The sequence below is a fragment of the Leptonotus elevatus genome, chromosome 13 (genome assembly GCF_054856555.1).
Source record: "Leptonotus elevatus isolate MCC_2025b chromosome 13, RoL_Lele_1.0, whole genome shotgun sequence".
Taxonomy (NCBI): Eukaryota; Metazoa; Chordata; class Actinopteri; order Syngnathiformes; family Syngnathidae; genus Leptonotus; species Leptonotus elevatus.
Window position 1 is genome coordinate 12,808,338 of NC_141251.1, and position 20,992 is coordinate 12,829,329.

General features: G+C 40.7%; 1 protein-coding gene across 6 annotated transcripts in view; it reads left to right on the top strand.

The window, feature by feature from the left end:
* The window catches only part of sipa1l2a (signal-induced proliferation-associated 1like 2, genome duplicate a), a 96,364-nt gene extending 75,752 nt beyond the window's left edge, over positions 1-20,612 (top strand). For 3 of the 6 annotated variants that reach the window (XM_086092718.1, XM_086092717.1, XM_086092719.1), the window contains 8 exons: positions 3,116-3,388; positions 4,174-4,227; positions 6,439-6,577; positions 11,004-11,223; positions 12,513-12,644; positions 15,630-15,750; positions 17,515-17,590; positions 19,132-20,612. In XM_086092718.1, the coding sequence (XP_085948844.1) occupies positions 3,116-3,388; positions 4,174-4,227; positions 6,439-6,577; positions 11,004-11,223; positions 12,513-12,644; positions 15,630-15,750; positions 17,515-17,590; positions 19,132-19,278 (1,162 nt within the window). In that variant the 3' untranslated portion in view covers positions 19,279-20,612. The remainder of the gene's footprint in view (positions 1-3,115; positions 3,389-4,173; positions 4,228-6,438; positions 6,578-11,003; positions 11,224-12,512; positions 12,645-15,629; positions 15,751-17,514; positions 17,591-19,131) is intronic. The other 3 variants (XM_086092721.1, XM_086092720.1, XM_086092722.1) reach the window with 3 other exon arrangements.
* Positions 20,613-20,992: the final 380 nt, after the last annotated feature.

A 20,992-nucleotide genomic window follows, 5' to 3' on the forward strand; every position in this document is an offset into this window, starting at 1 on the left:
TATAAGTATTTCCTATCAGTCGATATTAACTCATTCACTGCCATTTACGGCTATAGACGTCAAAAATTAATTTGAACTATTTCTAGTTTAACGTTTTCCACTTTTGTTAACAAAAGTATAAAAACCTTGATTTTTTTGTATTAGAACAGTTATAAAATTTTTGTTTGTTAATCGTGAGTTAACTAGTGTCATGCGATTCATTACGTTTAAAAATTGTAATCGCCCGACGCCCCTAATTGTTTATATTTTTTTCTTAAAACTATTATTATTTTTAATTAAAAAGGTTATTAAAAATTAGGGGCATCAGGCGATTAACATTTTTAATCATAATTAATCGCATGACTTCACTAGTTAACTCACGATTAATCACAAACTGTATATCTGTTCTAAATGTACAAAAAATATATAGGTTTTCATACACTTGTTAACAAAAATGGGAAAAAAAATGTTCAACTAAATAGTTAAAATGAATTTTTGACGTCTATAGCTGTCATTGGCAGTGAATGAGTTAATGTTCCGATAACACTTTTTGGCTTCCAATACCGATTCCGATATGTGCCGTATCAGCCGATGTCAATACCGTACCTTATACCACGCAATTTGGGGAAAAAAAAACTGTTTTTTTATTAGTTTTTTTTATTCTAAAGAATTTCATACTTACTTGGGTGTAACATCATTGCTATCTTGGTCAGGCACTGCTTAAAAACCTTTGTGGAACAGGAAATGCGTCACCTGTGATCACTGATCACACATCAGTGAGTGTGCACTGCGTTCAAATTATACTAGTATCGGTAAATGACATCGGACCGTTTTTTGTTTTAATGCCCCCCACTAGTCGATATCGGTAATTATCTTTTTTTTTTTTTTAATCCAACAGAATTCTGGGGTCTGGGTTTGCTTCCTGATATTTTTCTATCGAACACATTACATATTGATTTTGAGTTGTTACCCACACCCCTAATGATATGCCAGAAAAGTGTAACATGAACTTTCTGATGCAGGGCCGACTATAAAGTGGCACCATGTTGTCGTTATACTGAACATTAAATAACACCTTACTTGTACATAAATAACTCGAAAATGCATGGTTGCAGACAACCACAATGTTTCCCACTGGAAATCGTCTCTGATTTCATACACCAGTGAAGAAAAGCACAACCAGCCTTTTGATTCCTGTTCGCCCATTTAATAGAAACAGTTACAGTATATTTTTTGTCAAAATAGAAGGTGACTTTCAATTTTTGCCAATGTTGAGAACGCCGGTGCTGCAATGAGCATGCAAAATATGACCCTGTTCCAGACAAAACCACGATCTGTGGATTTGGATGATGGAACATCATGTTGCTCGTGTTATGTGCACTGCTTGGCCAGTCCTACAACATAGACGGGTTTATTTAACACTTATCCATTAGCCTCAAATTAATTTTAGGAAGCCCAGGAACAAAAGTGGATAAACAACTCCAAGGTTGATTCTTTTTCTTTTTCTCTGCGCCATGACTTGATTCTGTTTTGTGGTTTATTTCTCGTCTTTCATGTTATTGATTTGACCACTGGGATAAAACACAACAACGGATTCCTCATTATATGGTTGGCCGCACAATCCTGTGTTCCGTTCACAAGTGTAGTACATCGCCGCCCATAACTCTCAGTCTGACTCAACCAGCTGTGTTGAGGATTGTTGTTAGGGCTGGAGAAACATGGGGGAGGGCTTCATCACATTCCTGTTCCAAGTGCCCCTCACCAGACTGCTGCCCATCTGAGGAAGAAGAGGGGTGTGAAGTAGACTTGTCTAGCACCCACTGGTCACAGTCGCTATGAAATACAATTGAAGTCTCGTGTTTTTATGGCACATGTCATGATCATGTTTGCATCATTTGCTCAAATGAATCGTTTGTGGGAAGTATCACAAATCTTCTATCCAGAATAGCATTTAGCATAAGGAACTTGTCCGTACCATCGCCGCATCACGACCATCCTAACGCTTGCCATCTTTTTCATGTAATTGATTTTGACCATTCGAACCAACAGTGCAGCAGCAGGGGTGTGGCCCAGATGGTCATGAATATGCAAGTAGAGACTACCACCAGCTAATGCCAACTTGAAGATTGAAGTTGACGTTAGTCATAGTCCACTCGTCATATTATTTGTATCGTCTCTTTAGAAGAAAAGATGTCACAGATGGTGATATGACAGTAGACATTTATTTTAATTTCTTTTAAATCATTGGTCATATATTGCCTTATAGTTTGTTTCCTCTCAAGTGAAAGTGTCATTCTGTCATGCCATATTTATTTACGCCTGCATATTTTTTGCCTGCTTTTAACCCTATAGAGCCTGAACCGTGAAATATATGAGAGAAAATTCAGATTCTTAGTATTTATTGGTCCTTTTGAGCAAACAAACAAAACATTTGAAAATTCAACTTCTACATATGACTTGATTTGTCACATTTGATGCATCCGGTCACAGTGCTTTAAATGTGTAGATTTATAACTGTCAAAAATATAATAATAAACAGACATATCAAGCATACAAAAATCAGAAAGAACATTTCCCACTATTAACTCATTCAAACCCCCAAAACGTATAAATACGTTCTATTTTAAATTGGGCCATGCTCCCAAAGACGTATTTAGAAGAGAGTGCTTTGAAGCAATGGTAGTTATTACAAAAACGGCCAGCAGGTGGCAGCAGCGTATAAGAGATCAACCAGGGCCATGTTGCAAAAAGCTCTTTTACCCACTGTTTTAAACAGATTTGTGAATAATGATGAAACTTAGCTATATTCTAATGCTAATTGCTGCACAACGGAAATGGATAGAAATATTTTTTGCGAGTGAATAAGTATAAGTGTCTCTCCTTTCTCAATCTGGGCGATCTTGCAAGGTCGCTGGAAAAGCCATTAGATGAGTGAGACTGCCCTCTAATGGATTACCCATGTATGCATGTGTCAGACAATATACGTCAGGGTTTTAATACGGGGGGAAATGAAATAGAGGGCTCAAAATGCCTTGTATTTAATATGATACGTTTGGCTTTATAGGGTTAATCAATTCATGCATGGTCAACTTTTGAGTTGCATTATTTGCTTTCGTTTGTTTTGCTTCTTGGTCAGTGGCTCACATCACTCTGGCAGTCCGTTGGCACGTGGTGCCAGATATTGTATATCCGCCGACTCCACCAAGGTGTACACCATCCCTCAGACCAGCAGCTCGGGTGCAGAGCCCGAACCCGAACCCGGGCCCGATTGTGGCCTGGATCCCAGCTCAGAGGCTTGTGGACAGACACGCGCACAGCCAGATGGCAATCTCCCAGTCCAGACAACTGATAATGATGATGATGCTCACAGTCACTGCAATGAGGAACCTCGCAACATGTCAGAGTGTGGGTGAGTGTGTGTTTGTGCACAAGATGGCGAAAGAACTGTGATCTTGCATGAGAATAATTGGTTACAGTTGACTTTTACGACTAATGACGATTATGTGCCGTATCTGCCAGACCAATTGCAATACAAGCACACCCCCCTCTGTGTAGCGGCCTCCCAGTGTGCATAAAGTCAGCCTGATTGAGGTAGACAGCTACAGAATAAATACGCTCAATGAAGCCGCCGACTTAATACGCTTGGCACATGTCACTTGTGGTTATTGATCGTTTCCGAGAAGGCGGGATCCCTGTGGACTGGCAGCCTGAGCCTGTAGCGGATCTCGTGTGGATGCCAAGGCGAGATCTACATGCTGCTGTGGGATGGCATATACAGAATAGTCATGGGAAATGCAGAAAAAGGGAGATCAATTCTGAAGTGGGTTTGGGGCTTCTTTCAAAAAAAGTAGGACTTTCCAGGGCAAAACTTTGCTCCAGCCTTTAAATAATTTCATTTACTGTGCAAAATGTGGTCTTTAACAGCTCCGTGATTGATCACAAGCGCTGAAGTCATCTTCCGCAGACTTATGAAAAAGCCCCCTAATTCGGTTATCCTCCCCATTGGGTTGTTTATTATTTATTTTACCTTACATAAGCCTGTCTCATGATGAATGGCGTAATATTTTTTCAGATATTGTTCTAACATAACGAAGTTTCTCTTGACCTGCTCTAACACTAGTCGCTATTTGTAATGGTGCTTCTAACTCCGCCTTTTCCCCCCCCTCCTCTTCCACTCACTCTTTCTTCTTCCAGAGGAGCTGAGAGCTTGTTAGCACTCCTTCTCAAAATGCTGTCTGAGCGTGCAAGGTACACAATCAGTGGAAATCAACCCTCCGGCCCGAGCTCTGAACCATTGTGACCCTCCCCCCATACACGCACTCCCCTCCCGTTTCCCTGACTGCCACATCACTCCCTCAAGATGCTCGCTTGCTATAAGTGGGGGTTAATGACTTGTGCATCAGTGGCTGTGACATTTCTACTGGATCTCTGCATAGCAATGTTACAGTGCACCACTGCTCAGCCAAAAGTCCTTGTGTCAGCCAATACACTGTGCGGTTCCAGCTGGATAACAATAATGTTGGACAAGCTTTGCGGTGTGTTTGGTGGGTTAGCTTACTGTGAAGTGAGCACTACAGTCTTTTGTTTTTATTTTACAGCGTAATCAGCGGTAGCAGATGTTTTACTCGAAGCTAAAATGAATGCATTTGTAGTTATCCTTAATAAAGCAAAGGTGTACCCGAAACAATGACCGTAAAATCCCATGTATAATACGCACGCATGTAGTAATAATAATAATTTTGACAGTTAATCGATTATTTTTCTTGTAATTTGTTCTTGAATAAACAAGCGTGTTGTTTACTGCTGAAATCGCCTAATTTTCTTAAATGTTGACAAATTTTCACATGAAACATGATTTGCATATAGAAGGCTCCGAATGTGTGATGAAAAGACAGATACTGTCTCCATGTTGTAGCGTAAATAGAAAACCTATGTCAAAATTTGCATATTTGTAAGCTTTTTTGTTAAAAACTTTGAATATATCAAAAACTGGAGCCAATTCATAAAGTCAACTGTCATTTTCGGATGCAATATCAAAATATCCTCAACCAAATTTGTGTTGACCATTGTCAGCAGAATAAAAAAATATGAATGAATACAGATACAAAACATACCAATGAAGTTTAAAACTGTTATTTTAACTTACCAACTGCTTAAATAGTCGTTTAAAGTATTTAAAAAATAATAATAATAATTTTAGATAATCATCTTCTTTTTTTTTAATTAAATTTCAACTGCATGTTATTTTCCTCTAGAAAAATGTGTAATTGGTTGGAGTCGCCACTAAACGCTAGCAAAAGCCACTGTTTAAAATAATGATAAATGCGCAAAACGGACATGTGACTTATGACCGTTTCCATCTGTTCTTCTTTTGCGAATATTGAGAGGGGACTCCGCCGCTGTAGGTGGCGGTATACACCATAGAGATGTGAGCCACCAGTGATTTAAAAGAAGAAGAACAACAAAAAGCGACTGCGCCGAGCGATGACGTATGAGTTTGCTTTTGTAATTCTTGATCAATCGTAGCCGAAACATTTTCCATAAAAAAATTCAATTAATCGTCACTTCTTTAATTAATTCCAAAAAGATTTGTTTTCGTCAAAATCCACCCTCTCCAAGCGTAAAGGCTTTTTTTTTTTTTTTTTTTTTCAAATTTTGGGCTCTTTTTCGAATTTCTAGCGTTTCCGTTCAGTTTTATTTTGGCTTTTCTTGAAAATTTGAATAAAAATGGGTGGATGGAAACTTCAGATCAATGTTAAAAGTACAGAACAAGGACTAACCGTAAAAGATGGTTTTAGTGCAAAGTATAGCCCAAAGAATTGCATCATCTTTTAGTGATCGGTGTGGCGTGAACGTTCTCCCGCTGTGCAACTCTTAACAAGCGTGTCTATGTGTAAGCATTGCAACCAAGCACGTGAGTTGTAATTTCCCACTGTAGCGGCATCTAACACTGCCAAGAGCGGTGCCAAGAGCAGTGCTGACACGGTGCCATCCTCACTGGCTGCTCACTTAAACTGACTTCCCCCGAATAGGTCACAAACATCCGAGCGCTCGCTCTAAAAAGCATTTGAATGTCCTCAACCGCCCACAAACCAAAACGTGCCACCCCTTCCGAGTCCTGCAGCTTTTACGTCTTCCTCCAGTGGTGTCCGAACACTCCTCCAGTCCAGAGTCCAATATTTTTGCACTTCTCTATAGATGTGGTTCATTTACAAATCCTTCTTTTTCCTCCCCTTCCTCCCTTTCACGGTGCTTGGCTGTGTTCTTCACACTTTCCAGCTCTGCTCCTTCACACACTGTTGAAGCCTGATGTTGGCATGCCAAATCAGATCCGCCCGAGTTGCCTTGTGTGATACTGACATACTTTCTTCCATGGCTGAACCCAGCCTCCCCCTGCAGGACGTGGCTTGCGTGACCCCGCTGATATCTGCCGTTGTGTGCCCTCTGTCTCGTCTTTAGGCAGCTGTATGCACAGGAGGCTGCCTGCCGCCTCAAGGCCGCCGAGCGGGATGGAAAATCATTGCAGAGACTTTCAAAGGAGGAATACCTGAAAAGGATGTTGCCCGACAGTCCACCAGGAGAAGGCGAGGGTCAAAAGGTGAGGCCACCAGCTCGCTTTACTATATATGTGTGCAAATGGAAACTGTTAAACTTTAACATGAGAAAACACAGCATTGTAAGGATCAAGCACCGATATCAGCAAACACCCCTTAGGCTATTTCCCTGGATTCAAAGCTTGAACCAGAGCAGATAACCTCTAACCACAAAGCAGAGCAAACATTCTCTCGACATCAGAGCCTTTATCTGCGGTTGTTATTGACAGGTAAATTCAATTTATAACAGAGCCTGAGTCTGCTCTATTGGGATGTCATGGATTAAAGGCGCAGAATGGAATAATGTTTGCTGTTGCTGGGTCCTGCAGACTCTATTAATTGCATCATCCCCACCACTCCCTCCTGCTGTCCTCCATCTATTATCTTCCTGGAAGGGACCCTAGAGATGCACAAATGGGTTATTTTTGGACGGCGCTCAATTCTTCTACAAAATCCACTTCCTCTCGTGAGAGGGGGAAGACACAGCCGTGTCCTTGCGCACTGATTACTTTGTCGCATCTTTACACACGAGCCTTTCACTGTAAAACGGATCTTTTCTGTCGTAAAATGAACACAGATGCGTCTCGGTTGCTCTTTGTCATTTCCCTTCGTTTTCCGCTCAATGTCTAAGAAGGGCTCGATAACAAACCCAAAGAAGCGCTGCGGCGGGAGTTTAGATTGTAAGCCCTTGTTTGCTCGCATCCTGTGCTTGATAACATGTGGGAAAGCAATCTGGGAGGGAGATGCATGCAAAGAGGGCACTGAGCCAGATGCCCAAACGGCTGTATACAAACCCTGTAATCCTAATGAATACATACGGCTCTTTTGTCGGAGGTGAATGTTTTCAATCATCAGCTCGCATGTGAAAGAGTCGCTTTACAGTAATGACAATGTTGGAAAAAACCATTGGATCCTTTCTAATTTAATACAATGTGACGCGATGGGGCCTCTATGTAATCAAGGAGAGTAATACAGTAAAGGTTAACGCACGTGTCACTTCCGGCGGCCACCCGGTGCCATTCTTTGTGTGGGTGAGCAGGTGCTGAAAGATTTTCTTTGGCAGTCACAATGTCCGCCGGGACGTCCCTTCCACAAACAGGCTGGCTATTGTACAGCTGACGTAAAGGAAAGGCCGTTTGCAGCTTTTTCGACCGCACGGCTCCTCTTGTGGGAAAGAAACTGGCGACTGAATAGGTGGTTGTCCGTCACATCCTCCCAAGTGGCATGTCAAAGAGTTCCACATGCCGTTCGCTGGCTTTATCCATTGAGGAAAAAGTCCGATAAATCAGGGGGGGAAATAGGTGGATGGTGATGTGAGGCTGATAAGAGCATGTGCTAAAAAAAAAAAAAAATCATCATGGCCTAAACTGGCCATGGAATGTTTAGCAGTGATGATAACCATTGGCGCATGGAAAAAGCTAAAAATGTCACGTTCAAGATATTTTCTATCTATCTATCGCCCGTTTTTATGGAAAGTCCTGAACTGGTTAACATCTTGATCAGTGAGAACTGAACAGTGTTTTATTCTGTAGATTTGGACGGGAGAATTTGTAACAACACAGAACCTCGTTAAGGGGGAAGTCAACCCAAAGTATTTTCTTTACAGGGAGTCCTCGAGGTACGGACGAGTTGCGTTCCTACACTGGCGATGTTACCCGAATTCGACTTAAGTTGGATTTCATCTTAAGAGTTGATATTTACATCAAAATACTTTATACAGTAAATTTAAAAAAACATATTTGCGCAACCTGGAAGATGCCGGAACCAATATTTTGTGTTTCTGCACGGACATTCATTGCTGACGGAGCTAATGGTAACTTGACGGTAACAACAACACAACTTTAATTAACTTTAAAATGGCGTGATTACTGTGGGAAAATAATAAAAAAAGAAGGCGCGGACACCGTAAAGTCGAAACGAAAATATGTTCTATGCAGCCTCCATACTAGTTTAAACAGTATTCTGATTAATATCGTGTTTGTGGAATATGAATTCAACAGCAAAATCTATCTCAGGGGGGGCGTCCATTTTGCCACTTCCTGTTGACTGAAAATGACATCACAGTTGCTCAGGAAACCACCAATCACGGCTCGTCTGTTTTCTGAGTTTGGTCATGTGACGTTTGCAAGCTGAGTTGTGATTGGTCATTACCTCAGTGACAAAATGGCCGCCCACTGAGATGTATATACTATCACTGGTGGATTTTGCTGCTTTATTCATATTCCACAAATGCAATATTATTCATAATACCGTGTTTAGGCTAGTGGGGCTGAGTATTTAATTGTACTTCCAATTTAATTTAAAGTCTCAGAGCTTCTAAGGACGCAGCATGTGTACACACTTGAATTAGCTGTTTGTTAGCATCTTACTATGGGGGTTCGCGGCAGCACCATCTTTGAAATAGAGATGGCTGGGTGTTGGCTTGCGTGGACGCCAGTCAGTGATGGTTACAGTCAGGACGCTTTAGGCCGACATTTACCCATCTGGCTGACAGCCCTGCATATCATTAGTGGCTACTTCAGATGCCTCTCCAGCAATGTTTATGTAAGCTGAACAGAGCAATGACGGATTGGGTTGCGCTGTGTGGTTTTGCGTGTTTCAAGAGGAGATCCCTGTCAAAATTCTGGCCACGGCCTTGAAACTCTGTATGTATCCATTGTGGAATACAGCTCTATGAGCAGAAATCCCCTCAGAAGGAAAATGCTTTTCCAACTCTCCTACCGTAGTTGTTTCTGACCTTGTATGGCGACCGCAGCTTTGGCCTCTGAGAGTCCGTTCTCAGTCTATTGTGGCAAGCACACACACAAAGCAGTTTGCACAGTATATGCCTTCTAGAGGAAGTATGCACTCGGCTTAGTAAAATGGTGATTTAGTAGACTGCACTATCGACAGTATCTTGATAAAAAAAAAATACCTTTGTTAGAAGCATCTCAAGAATGCTGCCAAACCTTTATTGCAATGTATATTGGAAGTAATGACACCTTTGTATTTTGTTGTCGTATGTTTTAGATTTAAGCAGAGTGGAAGTTCTGATTTGTTTATAGAGCAAATTCATTCACACTGTCAGAATTTCCCCGGGGAACATTAGAGGTGTCAGTCGATTCAAAATTTTAATCGTAATTAATTGCATGACTTCAATTATTAACTCACGATTAATCGCAAAATAAAGCGCACATTTTATATCTCAATTTATATCTCAATTTACAATTAAATGTACAATCTTTTTTTCATACTCTTGTTAACATAAAAGTAGGAAGAAATGTTAATCTAATAGAAATATGGTTGCAACTGTATTTATAATTTGTGCCGTTAAAGGTACTTTAAGTTAACGTGATATTAACGCGATCATTTTGACCCCCTTAATATATATATATATATATTAAGGGGGTCTATATATATATATATATATATATATATATATATATATATATATATATATATATATATATATATATATATATATATATATATATACACACACACACACACACACACACACACATACAGGAAGTCCTCAAGTTACATCGTACGCGACCTACATCGTTTCGATTTTACGGCGCTCGTGCCTCGTCAGTAGCACCTTCTTTTTTATTAATTTCCCACAGTAATCATGCCATTTCAAAGTTATTTGAAGTTGTGTTGTTGTCGCCTCCAGCAACGGACATCCATTGAGCAGGCGCGTCATATTTCTGTGTTTAAGTTTGAATTAGCTCCGCTCTGCCGTCCGTCAGCGATGAATAACCGTGCTGAAACACCAAATATTGGTTCCGGCTCTTCCGGGTCGCGCAAATATGTTTTTTTAAATTACTGTACAAAGTATTTTGATGTAAATAACGACTTTAACGGTGAAATCTGACCAAATTCGCCATAACTCGAGGACTCCCTCTATCAATGTTCTGATCTTTTATCAATAAGGATTAAGAAAATTGGATTAGTTGTATTTTTTTTTTTTATACTTGATGCGACCCAGACACTCCCAATCTCAAGTGGCCTCCAAAAGTTGAGTTTTAGACCCATGGTGTAAAGGCAATGTTTTAGGTAGAATTTTAACATTCCTAACTAGTTAATAGCTGTTAATTGTAAATCCAAAAAAAAAAAAAACTACACAGTAAATTCTGCAAAGTAAATTTGACTCTATTTAGAGTGGGACCAAATAGAGAGAAAAAAGTCACTTGACTTGACTTGACTTGACTCAAGGGTTGAGGAAGGAACTCGCGACCTTAAGCCGATCTACTCCCTTTAGTTATATTCTATGAAGGAGCTCCGATATGTGCAGCGCTTTTCTACTTTCTAAGAAGAATTCTTGTTGATTCCTGATGTCGTTGCATCTGTTATCTCCTTAACCACCCGCTGTTGATTAAAGCACAAAGTGTTTTTAGATTCTTGTTGACTTCCTTTTGATAAGTTGTTCTTTTTCTTTGTTCCACCCAGCTGTCCGTGACAGGAAGTCTGTCGCCGCGTCATTCCCTGTACCGGACGTTATCGGACGAGAGTGTATGTAGCAACCGCAAGGGCTCGTCGTACGCCAGCTCCCACAGCTCAATGCTGGACCAAGCCATGCCTAACGACATCCTGTTCAGCACCACGCCACCTTACCACTGCACGCTGCCTCCTCGCATGATCCACAACCAGCCGCAATCCAACCTGAGGAGTAAGTGCAAGCTCGGAGGAGAAGACACTGATTAATTACACATAAAATGACAAACTATTTACCATAATTGTATGACTTTGTGCAGGCAAGTCAACTTATTCAAATGCTTGTTCTCAATAGCGAGCCTTGGCTCCAGATGAGAGTCAGCGTACGGATGCTTGTTTGAAGAGCTACTTGTATCAAAACAATTTCACTGGCCCCACCAGCAAAACACTCCAACAAAACTCCTTGGCATCGCCAGCTAATTGGAAGTGCGTGTTAGGCGGCGTGTTGCCCACAAGAGGCTCGCCGCGCCGTCTGAAGCCGAGTCGACACCTGTCACTGCTGGCTAGTTTTGCCACGGCGTCCTATGAATATGTATTAGTAAAAAAAAAAAAAAAAGTGTGATGTGTCCTGCTTGCACCAGTGCAGGCCTTTAAAGCTCAGCTCCGACGTGACGTGAACGTGTCCGTGTTTCCATGCTAGCGTGTGTCAGTCGCAGTGCTCCATTCACTCATCAGTCACTGTCTGCCTTCCCCTCTCTGTCCCTCATGTCTCATTTCCACATTATTCCTCAGCCGTCTCTGGCTGCCGCTGCTAGACAGAAAACAGCTTTTGAGGGGGATGCTTGGCTCCTTAGCCTTGTCTAGCTGTCACCCTGATGGATTCCTGATTGTTTTGAAGGATGGTTGAGAACAGCGGCTCTCGCTTTTTTCTGTTGTGAAACAGCCCAATTTAGTCAAATGAATCCCTGAAACTGCTGGCTAATAGAACGGAAGGATCGGCTCAAGCTCTCTGTCTCTATATGTGCTTCCCATCTCACGCTTCTCAAAATGTCTCTTTGGAATTGTGGCCTGTTGATTGCAGTGGATATTTTTTTAGGGGCTCGGTGGTAGACAGTCGCAGGGAAGGGCGATATTGATTGAAACATGGGACATTCACTTTGACAGGTTATTTATCGCCTCTCGCGGTGTTTTGGAATTGATATGCAGAGAAATTGGTTTTGTGTCAATCCACCCAACGGTCTTTGTCTTTAAAGTTACTTTGCAGTTTGAGACAGTCAAAGTCAATATTGACTTGAATGCCAGATTTTAAACGAGATGTTTAACTAAGCATATATTAAAGTTAGCTGTTGTGGGTATACATCCTAATGAAGTGAGATTCCAATTACCACCCCTCCCCCCCTTATGCCCACTCCCTCCCTAACCCTTCACATATGCCCTGCTGCAAATGAATGGGCAACTCCAAAATGAGCCCTCAACTCAGCACCAGGCCCCGACACTGATCTGGGCACCCGCCTGTCTCTGCAGATGAGTTTTGGTTCTCTGACGGCTTCTTGGCAGACAGGTCCAAGTTCAGCGACCCAGGCCTCATGCCCCTCCCAGACACTGCCACAGGCCTGGACTGGTCTCACCTGGTTGGCGCAGCAAAAGCCTTTGAAGGTAACCTGCCTTCCTCAAGCTGCTAGTGCCCCCTAGACAACACCCGCCTTTCCTCTTTTGCTGCTTAGCCTTATATGTTTGTTTGTCTGCAGTCCGCAAGAACTTTCTGTCTTGCATGTGTAGGTTTAGAATAGTTTACTTCTTCCTGTCTCTCCAAAATGTTCATAGAGGCAACCTTTGGGAATTGTTAGCTTTTTACCCTCTGCTCTGAGCCTTATTCTGATTCCTGTCAAGCGAGTTAGCTTGGAAATGGAGCCTATTTTTGACACTGCAAGCCCAACACCGCACTGCTCACTAAGTAATCAGCCTTCAGGTGGATTTTGGACTTCTTTTTTTTTTCACAGACTGGTAGTTTCATGAAAATTGGTTGCGCAGGTTTTTTTTTTCTCTGCCAAGACCAAAAATAGTGCTACAGTTACTATATATGTGGTACACTCTTTCCTCCCAGACAAATGGCTTTTATAATCCATTAAGCAGAGCACCATTTGCTAAAGTTAAATATTAAATAAAAAATAAAATGAGAAAATGTCCAAATTACTAATATTGATACTGTTCCACTCCTATTCTCTAGGTGTATTAAAACTTAAAGAAATAAAAAGATTATGCATCTCTCTCAAACGGAAATGATGTATCCAGAGGTGGGCGTGACAGTACATTTTGCCAGTCCATCATTCATCATTGTCAGTCCATCATTATTTCAAGCTGAAACAAACTGTCATCATCAGTCCGTCATTGTTTTAACCGTACTTGGGTGTCACAAATTACAGTTCATCACCGTTGAAAGTTACAGTTTGTCACCGCTGTTTTCGGACCGACAGATCCTTTTCCTTCTTCTTCCCCTTCTTCTTCTCCTTCTTCAAAATCAAATCAATCAAAATCTCCTCCTTCTTCTTCTTCTTTTTATTTTTCTTCTTCTTCCTAGTACATCACATTCATTCACAGCCCAAGCAGATTATGTACTCCTGTAAAATGTCTCTCTCTCTCTCTCTCTCTCTCTCTCTCTCTCTCTCTCTCTCTCTCTCTCTCTCTCTCTCTCTCTCTCTCTCTCTCTCTCTCTCTCTCTCTCTCTCTCTCTCTCTCTCTCTCTCTCTCTGTCCAAACAAGAATTGTGTGTCCCAAATCCGAAGTCATTGGTTACAAAATATTATTGATTTAAATCATTTCACCAACATTTAACAGAAAACCACAACTTTTAAGTTTTATATGCAAACAAATACACATAAATAAAATATTTCTCTCAAACAAATATTGTAGATTTGTGTTGTCACGGCAAAGTAAAGTGACATTGTCTTCATTAAGTTCGCCTGGTTCCGCCCCCTTAGCCAATCACAGCCGGCGCACTCATTCTCACACACAAATAGTCAATGCAGTCTTCTCTAAGCAACCCCCGTAAACAAACACACACGAGACAAAAGCGCATGTTTCGAAACGTGCGTCTAAAAAAAAAAGGGAGATCCGCCGGGACCCAAGGCTCAAAACTGAGACTGCCCCGGTCAAATCGGGACATCTGGTCAGCCGAGCCATTATATATACAGTATATCAGTTCCTGGATTCTCCTCTGTGCCAGATATGCAATAAACTATAACCTTGGTCTCACTCCTCATCAAAGTTATGTGAAATTCATACTAAAAGTAGCATCTGTTCCTTTTTTTCCCGAATTAATAACAAACTGTTGTCTTCTCAAATTAACCAGAGCGACTGGTCCCCATCAATTGAGAGAGCACTTTAATTGCATTGAAGAAGTGATGATACGCGTCATAATTTTTTTCTCATGGTCAGCAACATCATTTTTTTTTTCTTTTATGATCCTGCTTGCAGAGTATTTCCCATTTGTCACAGAAACGCCAGCATGCCTGAACTCCCTCTGACCCCGAGTGCACGGAGCAGGCAATGTAGCATGTGACTACTCGTTTGTCATAATTAATAAGAACTCCTGATTCGGATTCCTCACTGATACATTTTCTGCTGCATTGCCCTGCAGCAGAGCATTTAAGTGGAATAGAAACAGGGCGAATGATGCCGAGTGTGACAGGCAGCCCGACCGGACGAAAACGACGGCGCGTACAAATAGAGGCTTGTTGCTGGAGCCGAACGTGGCTAGAGGCTCTTGTTGTGCTATGATTATACGTGTATGTCGATTTAACCACCACTGCTCACTTAGACCCGGAGACACGGGCGCAGGGCAGATGCTCTGGGGCCTTACTACATTTTAACAACAAAAATGTCATTTGCTTCAATTCAATAAGACTTCACAAATGATTATTGCACACTGTAATATTTCTTTTGCAGCGAAATCTAATAGCTACTGTTTGTTTCATCTGTTCGCATACTCCAGTTCTACGCTACATTTTTCAAAACACACAAACTGCTTTTCTGTGTCTTTAATCTTTCAAACACATATGCCGAATATGAAGAAAATATTCATTCATATGTAAATGAAAGCTTGGTGTCCCTTTCCTGGCTCGTCTGAGCATCCACCTCCAGACTCAATTAGCTTTTTGTCTCTGACTGGATTAGTGCTACATTAAAGGAAGGGTTTTTCTTAATCTCTCCTGTGAATATGCAGATTCCCCTATCTTGTGTCTCACACCATGAGCGCAGGACAGAGAGGATGCTTACTCAAGAAAAGAGCATTATGCCTCCAGAACTGAGCAGTCCCAAGCATAACATGCTAAATTTGGCTTTTCCACCGGGATTTGAGAAAGCTTAAGGGCCTGATACGGGAAAAGAAGCATGTCTGATTCCTCTCAGCCCATTAAGAGCCAAACAGCTGCCAGAGGAAAACTCGCTGGGGGGGAGGAGTTTGGGGTTGAACTCAACGCTCTGTTTACCACCTTGTTCCATATTGTCTGCCTCCTTCATCGCTCTGTGGGAGAGCAAGAGAGTCCTTTTTTTCATATCCTCTTCATATTTGGCTTGAATGATGTCAATGTACTATTTATAGATGAACATTCTGACCTCATATGTCACCTATTGTGTCTGTAGACCAGCGTGTGGCGTCTTTCTGCACCATGACGGACATGCAGCGAGCCGAAGCACTGGAGCTATCTCGAGAGCTGACCAGACGGGTTGTGGAGGCGGAAGGAGCGGCGTTAGATGCAGCAGCGTACGTAATGACATGAGCAGGGCTCGGGGGGGGGGGGGGCTAGAATCTACACTTTTGCCTCGGGCACCAAATCACCTAGGGCACATGAGCATACTGTATGCGTCCAAGCACAAACTGTAAATGACATAATCTCACTTGCAACCAATACTATGCTCATAACTGTGTAGTCCATATCAAATTTATTCCAGTATAGTTGTCACAAACAGTGCCCCGCCTATTATTTCTTCTTTTGTTCACATTTATGTCTGCAAAGATACAAAGTGAGATTATAAAATATTTTTATTTTGTTGCTGTCACTGCCCTGCTGATAGTGTTGATGCTTTATTTTATTTTTAAATGTTTATTTAGCTATTTACAGTCTTTATTTCAACATGCAGAGCTGCTGACTGTCGTGGCTGCTGTTTACATCCATTGTGTTTACAGTAGTCCCCCTCTTTTAATGGAGGACCAAAACGGCCTAAATTAAAAAATAAATAAATAAGGTGAAAATACAAATATATATATAAGATATAAAAATATAATTCAAAAATTAAATCCCCCAAATAAATATAAATGGAAATAAAAACAAACAAAAATATTATTATCCATAAATAAATAGATAAACGAATACAAATAAATAAATAAATACAAAAATAAATATATTAATAGAATTAAATATCAATTAATAAATAAAAACGCTCAGCTCTCATATTTATTTATTTCATGCTGCTGGTGATGTGTCAGGTCAAATTGTGTCTTGGGTTGGACTCCGCCGTTGCAAACTGCCTTTTAATGGTCGAGTGAGCGTCTGCAGCATGAAATACATAAATGTGAGTGCAGAGCGTTTTTATTTATTGATTGATGTTTAATTATATTCAAATATATTTGTACTTATTTCCACATTAATTTAAAAAAAATTAATCATTTTTTTTCTTCTATTTAGTATCACTTTTATTTATTTATGTATATATATATATTAGTTGTTTTATTTCCATTTATTGTATTTAATTTTTTAATTATATTTTTTAATATCCTGTATAATTTTCACTTTTATTGGTTTATTCATTTATTTTTCCTAAAGCCCGTATCGCACTGATGGGGCGAACATTTGCGATGCTAGCGAATGTTGATTTCACGTCACGTCACGTCAGGGCTCATTTAAGGTTGCAGCATTTCCTAAACGCTCTCTAAAAATGAATGGTTCCCTAAACAGTCCTAATGCTTGTATAACAGTGTTAATTGTCTTTCTTTGAACATCTTCAAAATTTCCTTGCAACAAGAAAGACCATTAAGACTGTTTAGGAAACGCTCATCCCTTAGTAGGATATGGGCTTAACCCTAGAAAATCTTCTTTTGGGAAGGGGGGGGGTGTAGTTGAAGCTCCAAATGAGAGTTTACAACTACTAATCAGAAGAATACTATTCAAGTACTATAATACGCAAATTGGATGTTGCAACATAATACGCAAATAAAAATAGTTTCATTCCAATAAGAAATTGAGAAGCAGTCTGTAATACAATAATGTAAGTGATTACTGTATATATATTGCGTTTATATATTCATGTACAATGCCATTCCTATCTGCCTATATAGTATTTATTATTCATGTAAAGTTGCCTCATATACTGTAACTCTTATTGTTCTCAGTTTACAAAGATATTTTATGATCTTTTTTTAATTTAATTTAGTATTATTTTTTGCTTAAAAAAAAATCATGTGACCATTGCGGGACTAATAGACTTTTCTTTCTTTTTTCTTCTTTTTTTCAAATCTCCCGCTCTGTAGCGCCCCATCTACACTGACTGGCAAAGTGAACCAGCTGGAGGTGATCCTCAGGCAGCTGCAGCATGACCTCCGAAAGGTAACTTCGCCCACATCTAATGTCTTTCTTCAGCTTCTAAGCGTTCCGTTCCGTTTGCTCTCCATTTATCTCCATGCCAGTCCAGCTCAGAATAGACTCATAAGTGCCCCGTGTGTCTGCACAATAGCAACAGGCCTCATTCAATTGCCTGCTTTCCTTGCCTCTTTATATAAGGCCTTCATGTATCCCCTCCTCTAATCATTCACTTTTAGAAATGGCAGGAAGTGCACTTTTATCAAGCTAAAAAGGCTGCTTTGCTATGTTAATATCTGCCTTTAATGATGAAAAGCGTTTGTAATGGCGACACTTTCATCCACCTCTTTTTAAGAATTTTTAATTATGTACTTCCTCCTTTTAGTGGTTAGCGAATGTGACTCACAGGACTGAGGTTCTCCGTTTAAATCTTGCCTCTGGCCTTCCTGTGTGGCGCTTGCATGTTTGGTTCATTGAAGATGGTCTATAGTTGTGAATGGACATGTGAGTGGTTGTATGTCTCCATGATTGGCGCCATCTCACCCGCGACTCAAAAATGCTGCTTTTGAAAATGGATGGATGGATGCACCTCCTCCATCTTTGTTACCTTCGCCAAAGAGACTTTTTGTCATCAGGATTAGTTTGCTCATGTGCAACTTCCTATCTATAATTTTAAACCAGGAGCGTCAAACACATTTGAGTTCAAAGGCTACATTCACTGCAATTTTATCTCCACCACTCTATTTGTCACCTAAAAAGCCATAAATAAGGATTTTTCCCCACTTTTTTGTGATCATTTGGAAAATATTCACTTTTATTGATCTTGTTGCAAATCATATGAACAATTTGTCATTTCTTCACATAAAATAAGTGCAAATACAACAATCTAATGAGTCTGTGTTTTAATTTTTAAATGAGGATGGAACATACAGATCAAATTGTCTCTCATATGTACCTTATGTAAATCAACTTTACATCAGGAAATCATTTTAAATGAAATACATTTACACAAACATCTGAAAATTCGGACAAAAAATAACCCAAAATGGGCCAATCCACTACCACCACATTTTGACAAAATGTTTGTTGTTTGACCCCCCCAAAAGTGTTCTAAACAACCCAAAAATGTTGCTTTGTACAAAACAAACCACATGTTAGTTCAGATTTACCCTCTGTTTTTAGAGTGCATAGTATACACTCTAAAAACAAAAACAATTGGGTCAAAAGTAACCCAATTATGGATGAAAAATGGACCGATCCACTTAATGGGTCAATTTGACCCAACTTTCTTGGTTGTTTTATACAAAATGACCCCATTTTCTTGACTCAAAGTAGAGGATCGGTCCATTTGTGACCATGTTTGGGTTACTTTTTTTACCCAACTGTTTTTAGAGTGTATAATACTGTTACGAAAGTATTCTTCCAAAAATGTTTCCCCATAACTATTTGTTGAAAATCTCCCCCCCCCCTGCAGATGTACCACACAAATCTCCAAACTAACAAAATGTTTAATCGCCCAACATTTTCGAAGTGCTCTTGTTAACCTTGTTCACGTCGCGTGTGTTTAGGAGAAGGAGGACAAGGCCATGCTACAGGAGGAGGTTCAGCACCTGAGGCAGGACAACATGCGACTACAGGAGGAGAGCCAGACGGCGTCGGCTCAGCTCAGGAAGTTCACCGAGTGGTTCTTTCACAGCATCGACAAGAAGCCCTGAGATGGCGACGGACGTATCGGAGGCTCCCGGGTCCGTCCGCAACACCTGTGAATAGTCTTGGGAAGGCTATAGAATGAGAGACTCGCATTATGTGAACAGGCCTCCTCGCATTCTGTATGTGGCATTAGCAGTTTCTCCGTCACGCCAGCTGAGACTGCTCCTGGGAAATTCCCTCATCTCCGGCTGCAAGGGGAGGAATTCTTCCACCAGATCCTCTTCCAGTAGTGGAATGTAAAGCTCATTTACTGTAGTCAACTTGTAACCTACCTACGTACTGTGTGTCGCGTCAGTCTACTGTACCTGCAGCTGTACTCCGCTCGGCACGCTGTCGCAGCTGCTTGGGGGAAGAGGATTTCATCAAGTGGTACACGCTCAAGGGGGACTCAACCCCTGGGTGAAAAGTACAGCTGAAGAAATAATGAATGTACCTCAACTTGAGACTTTTTGAGTTCCCCAAGTGACTAAAAAGGGGTTTTATTTGCGCCGTTTTCTTTCTATTTCAACTCGACTCGACTTTTTGCTCCCTCGGTGTTGTGATGACGTGTCACATTTCGGCAGCAGTTTTGACGTTCAAAGGTGCTTTTCCCCTACACGCCATCGCCGGTAGTCTCCATTCACTGTCGCACTGTCCTAGCAATAACAAGTTGTAGTTATGAAACTGTGTTAGGAATCGAACTATGAAGAGGTTAGCACAAACATGAAGCAGTTGGGTTTGAAAGCAGGAGATTGTGCCTAAAACTCTTGGGTGTAAATCGGATTTGTTTCTCTTTTGGTTTTTCTAAACACATGCCTTGTCTGTGGCTCACTGATAGAAACGTGTGTGTGAGCGAGAGAGAGAGAGAGAGAGAGAGCGAGCGTGCCTGTATGTGTGACTATGTGTAGTTGATCGCGTTCTTATGCAGTGGTTTTCAAGAGCATTAGAGCAAGCACCAGTGAACCACAATTACAATGCCAAATGTGTTTATTTCTGTACATATCGGCCACAGAAGTGTCTTGTATTTAACACTGTTATTTAAGCTTATTTAACCTAAAGTTGTTTATTTTATTATTAAGGGTAATTGATTTTCTTTTTCTGCACTAAGGAGAGATAAAGCTCAGTGTATGTTGTAAAGTGCGTATGTAGCTGGGCAGGGCAAAAAAAAACAACAACAAAAAACCTATATATTTAAATATATAAATGATGACTTTGGAGATTCCAACATTTGGATGCTGCTAGAATACAGTTTGCTGGTTTGTATGCTTTTGAACATGTTGCTCTGTCTCTTTCCCGGGGAGGGAGAGACACTGGATGTTTTGTTCTGTTTTTGTTTTTTTAATAAATGTAGATGGAAATATTTCGTTTTTTGCCATTTGTTTTATTAATGTATTAAGAAAAAGAAGGAAACATATTACATTTTGGTGTGGCTTACAATCTGATTTATTGGCCAAGTATGTAAACGGGAGGGGGGGACGGGGGGACGGTAATGCACTGATCGTAGGGTAGTGTATGCATATGCATATAACTGACATATCGTCTCATTGCCATGGAGACATCCTCGACCGGCCTAATCAGGATGCACAGAAGAATGAGGGGGAGGAGTTAAGCATCAGGCAGCATCACTTCCAGAAGAAAGTCCAAACGATTATTTTGGGAACAGGCCGACATTAATTTCAGTCAGCCTCAAGTAACTCTCAAATCAATCAATAAGAATCAATTAGCCATCACTTCTTTAAA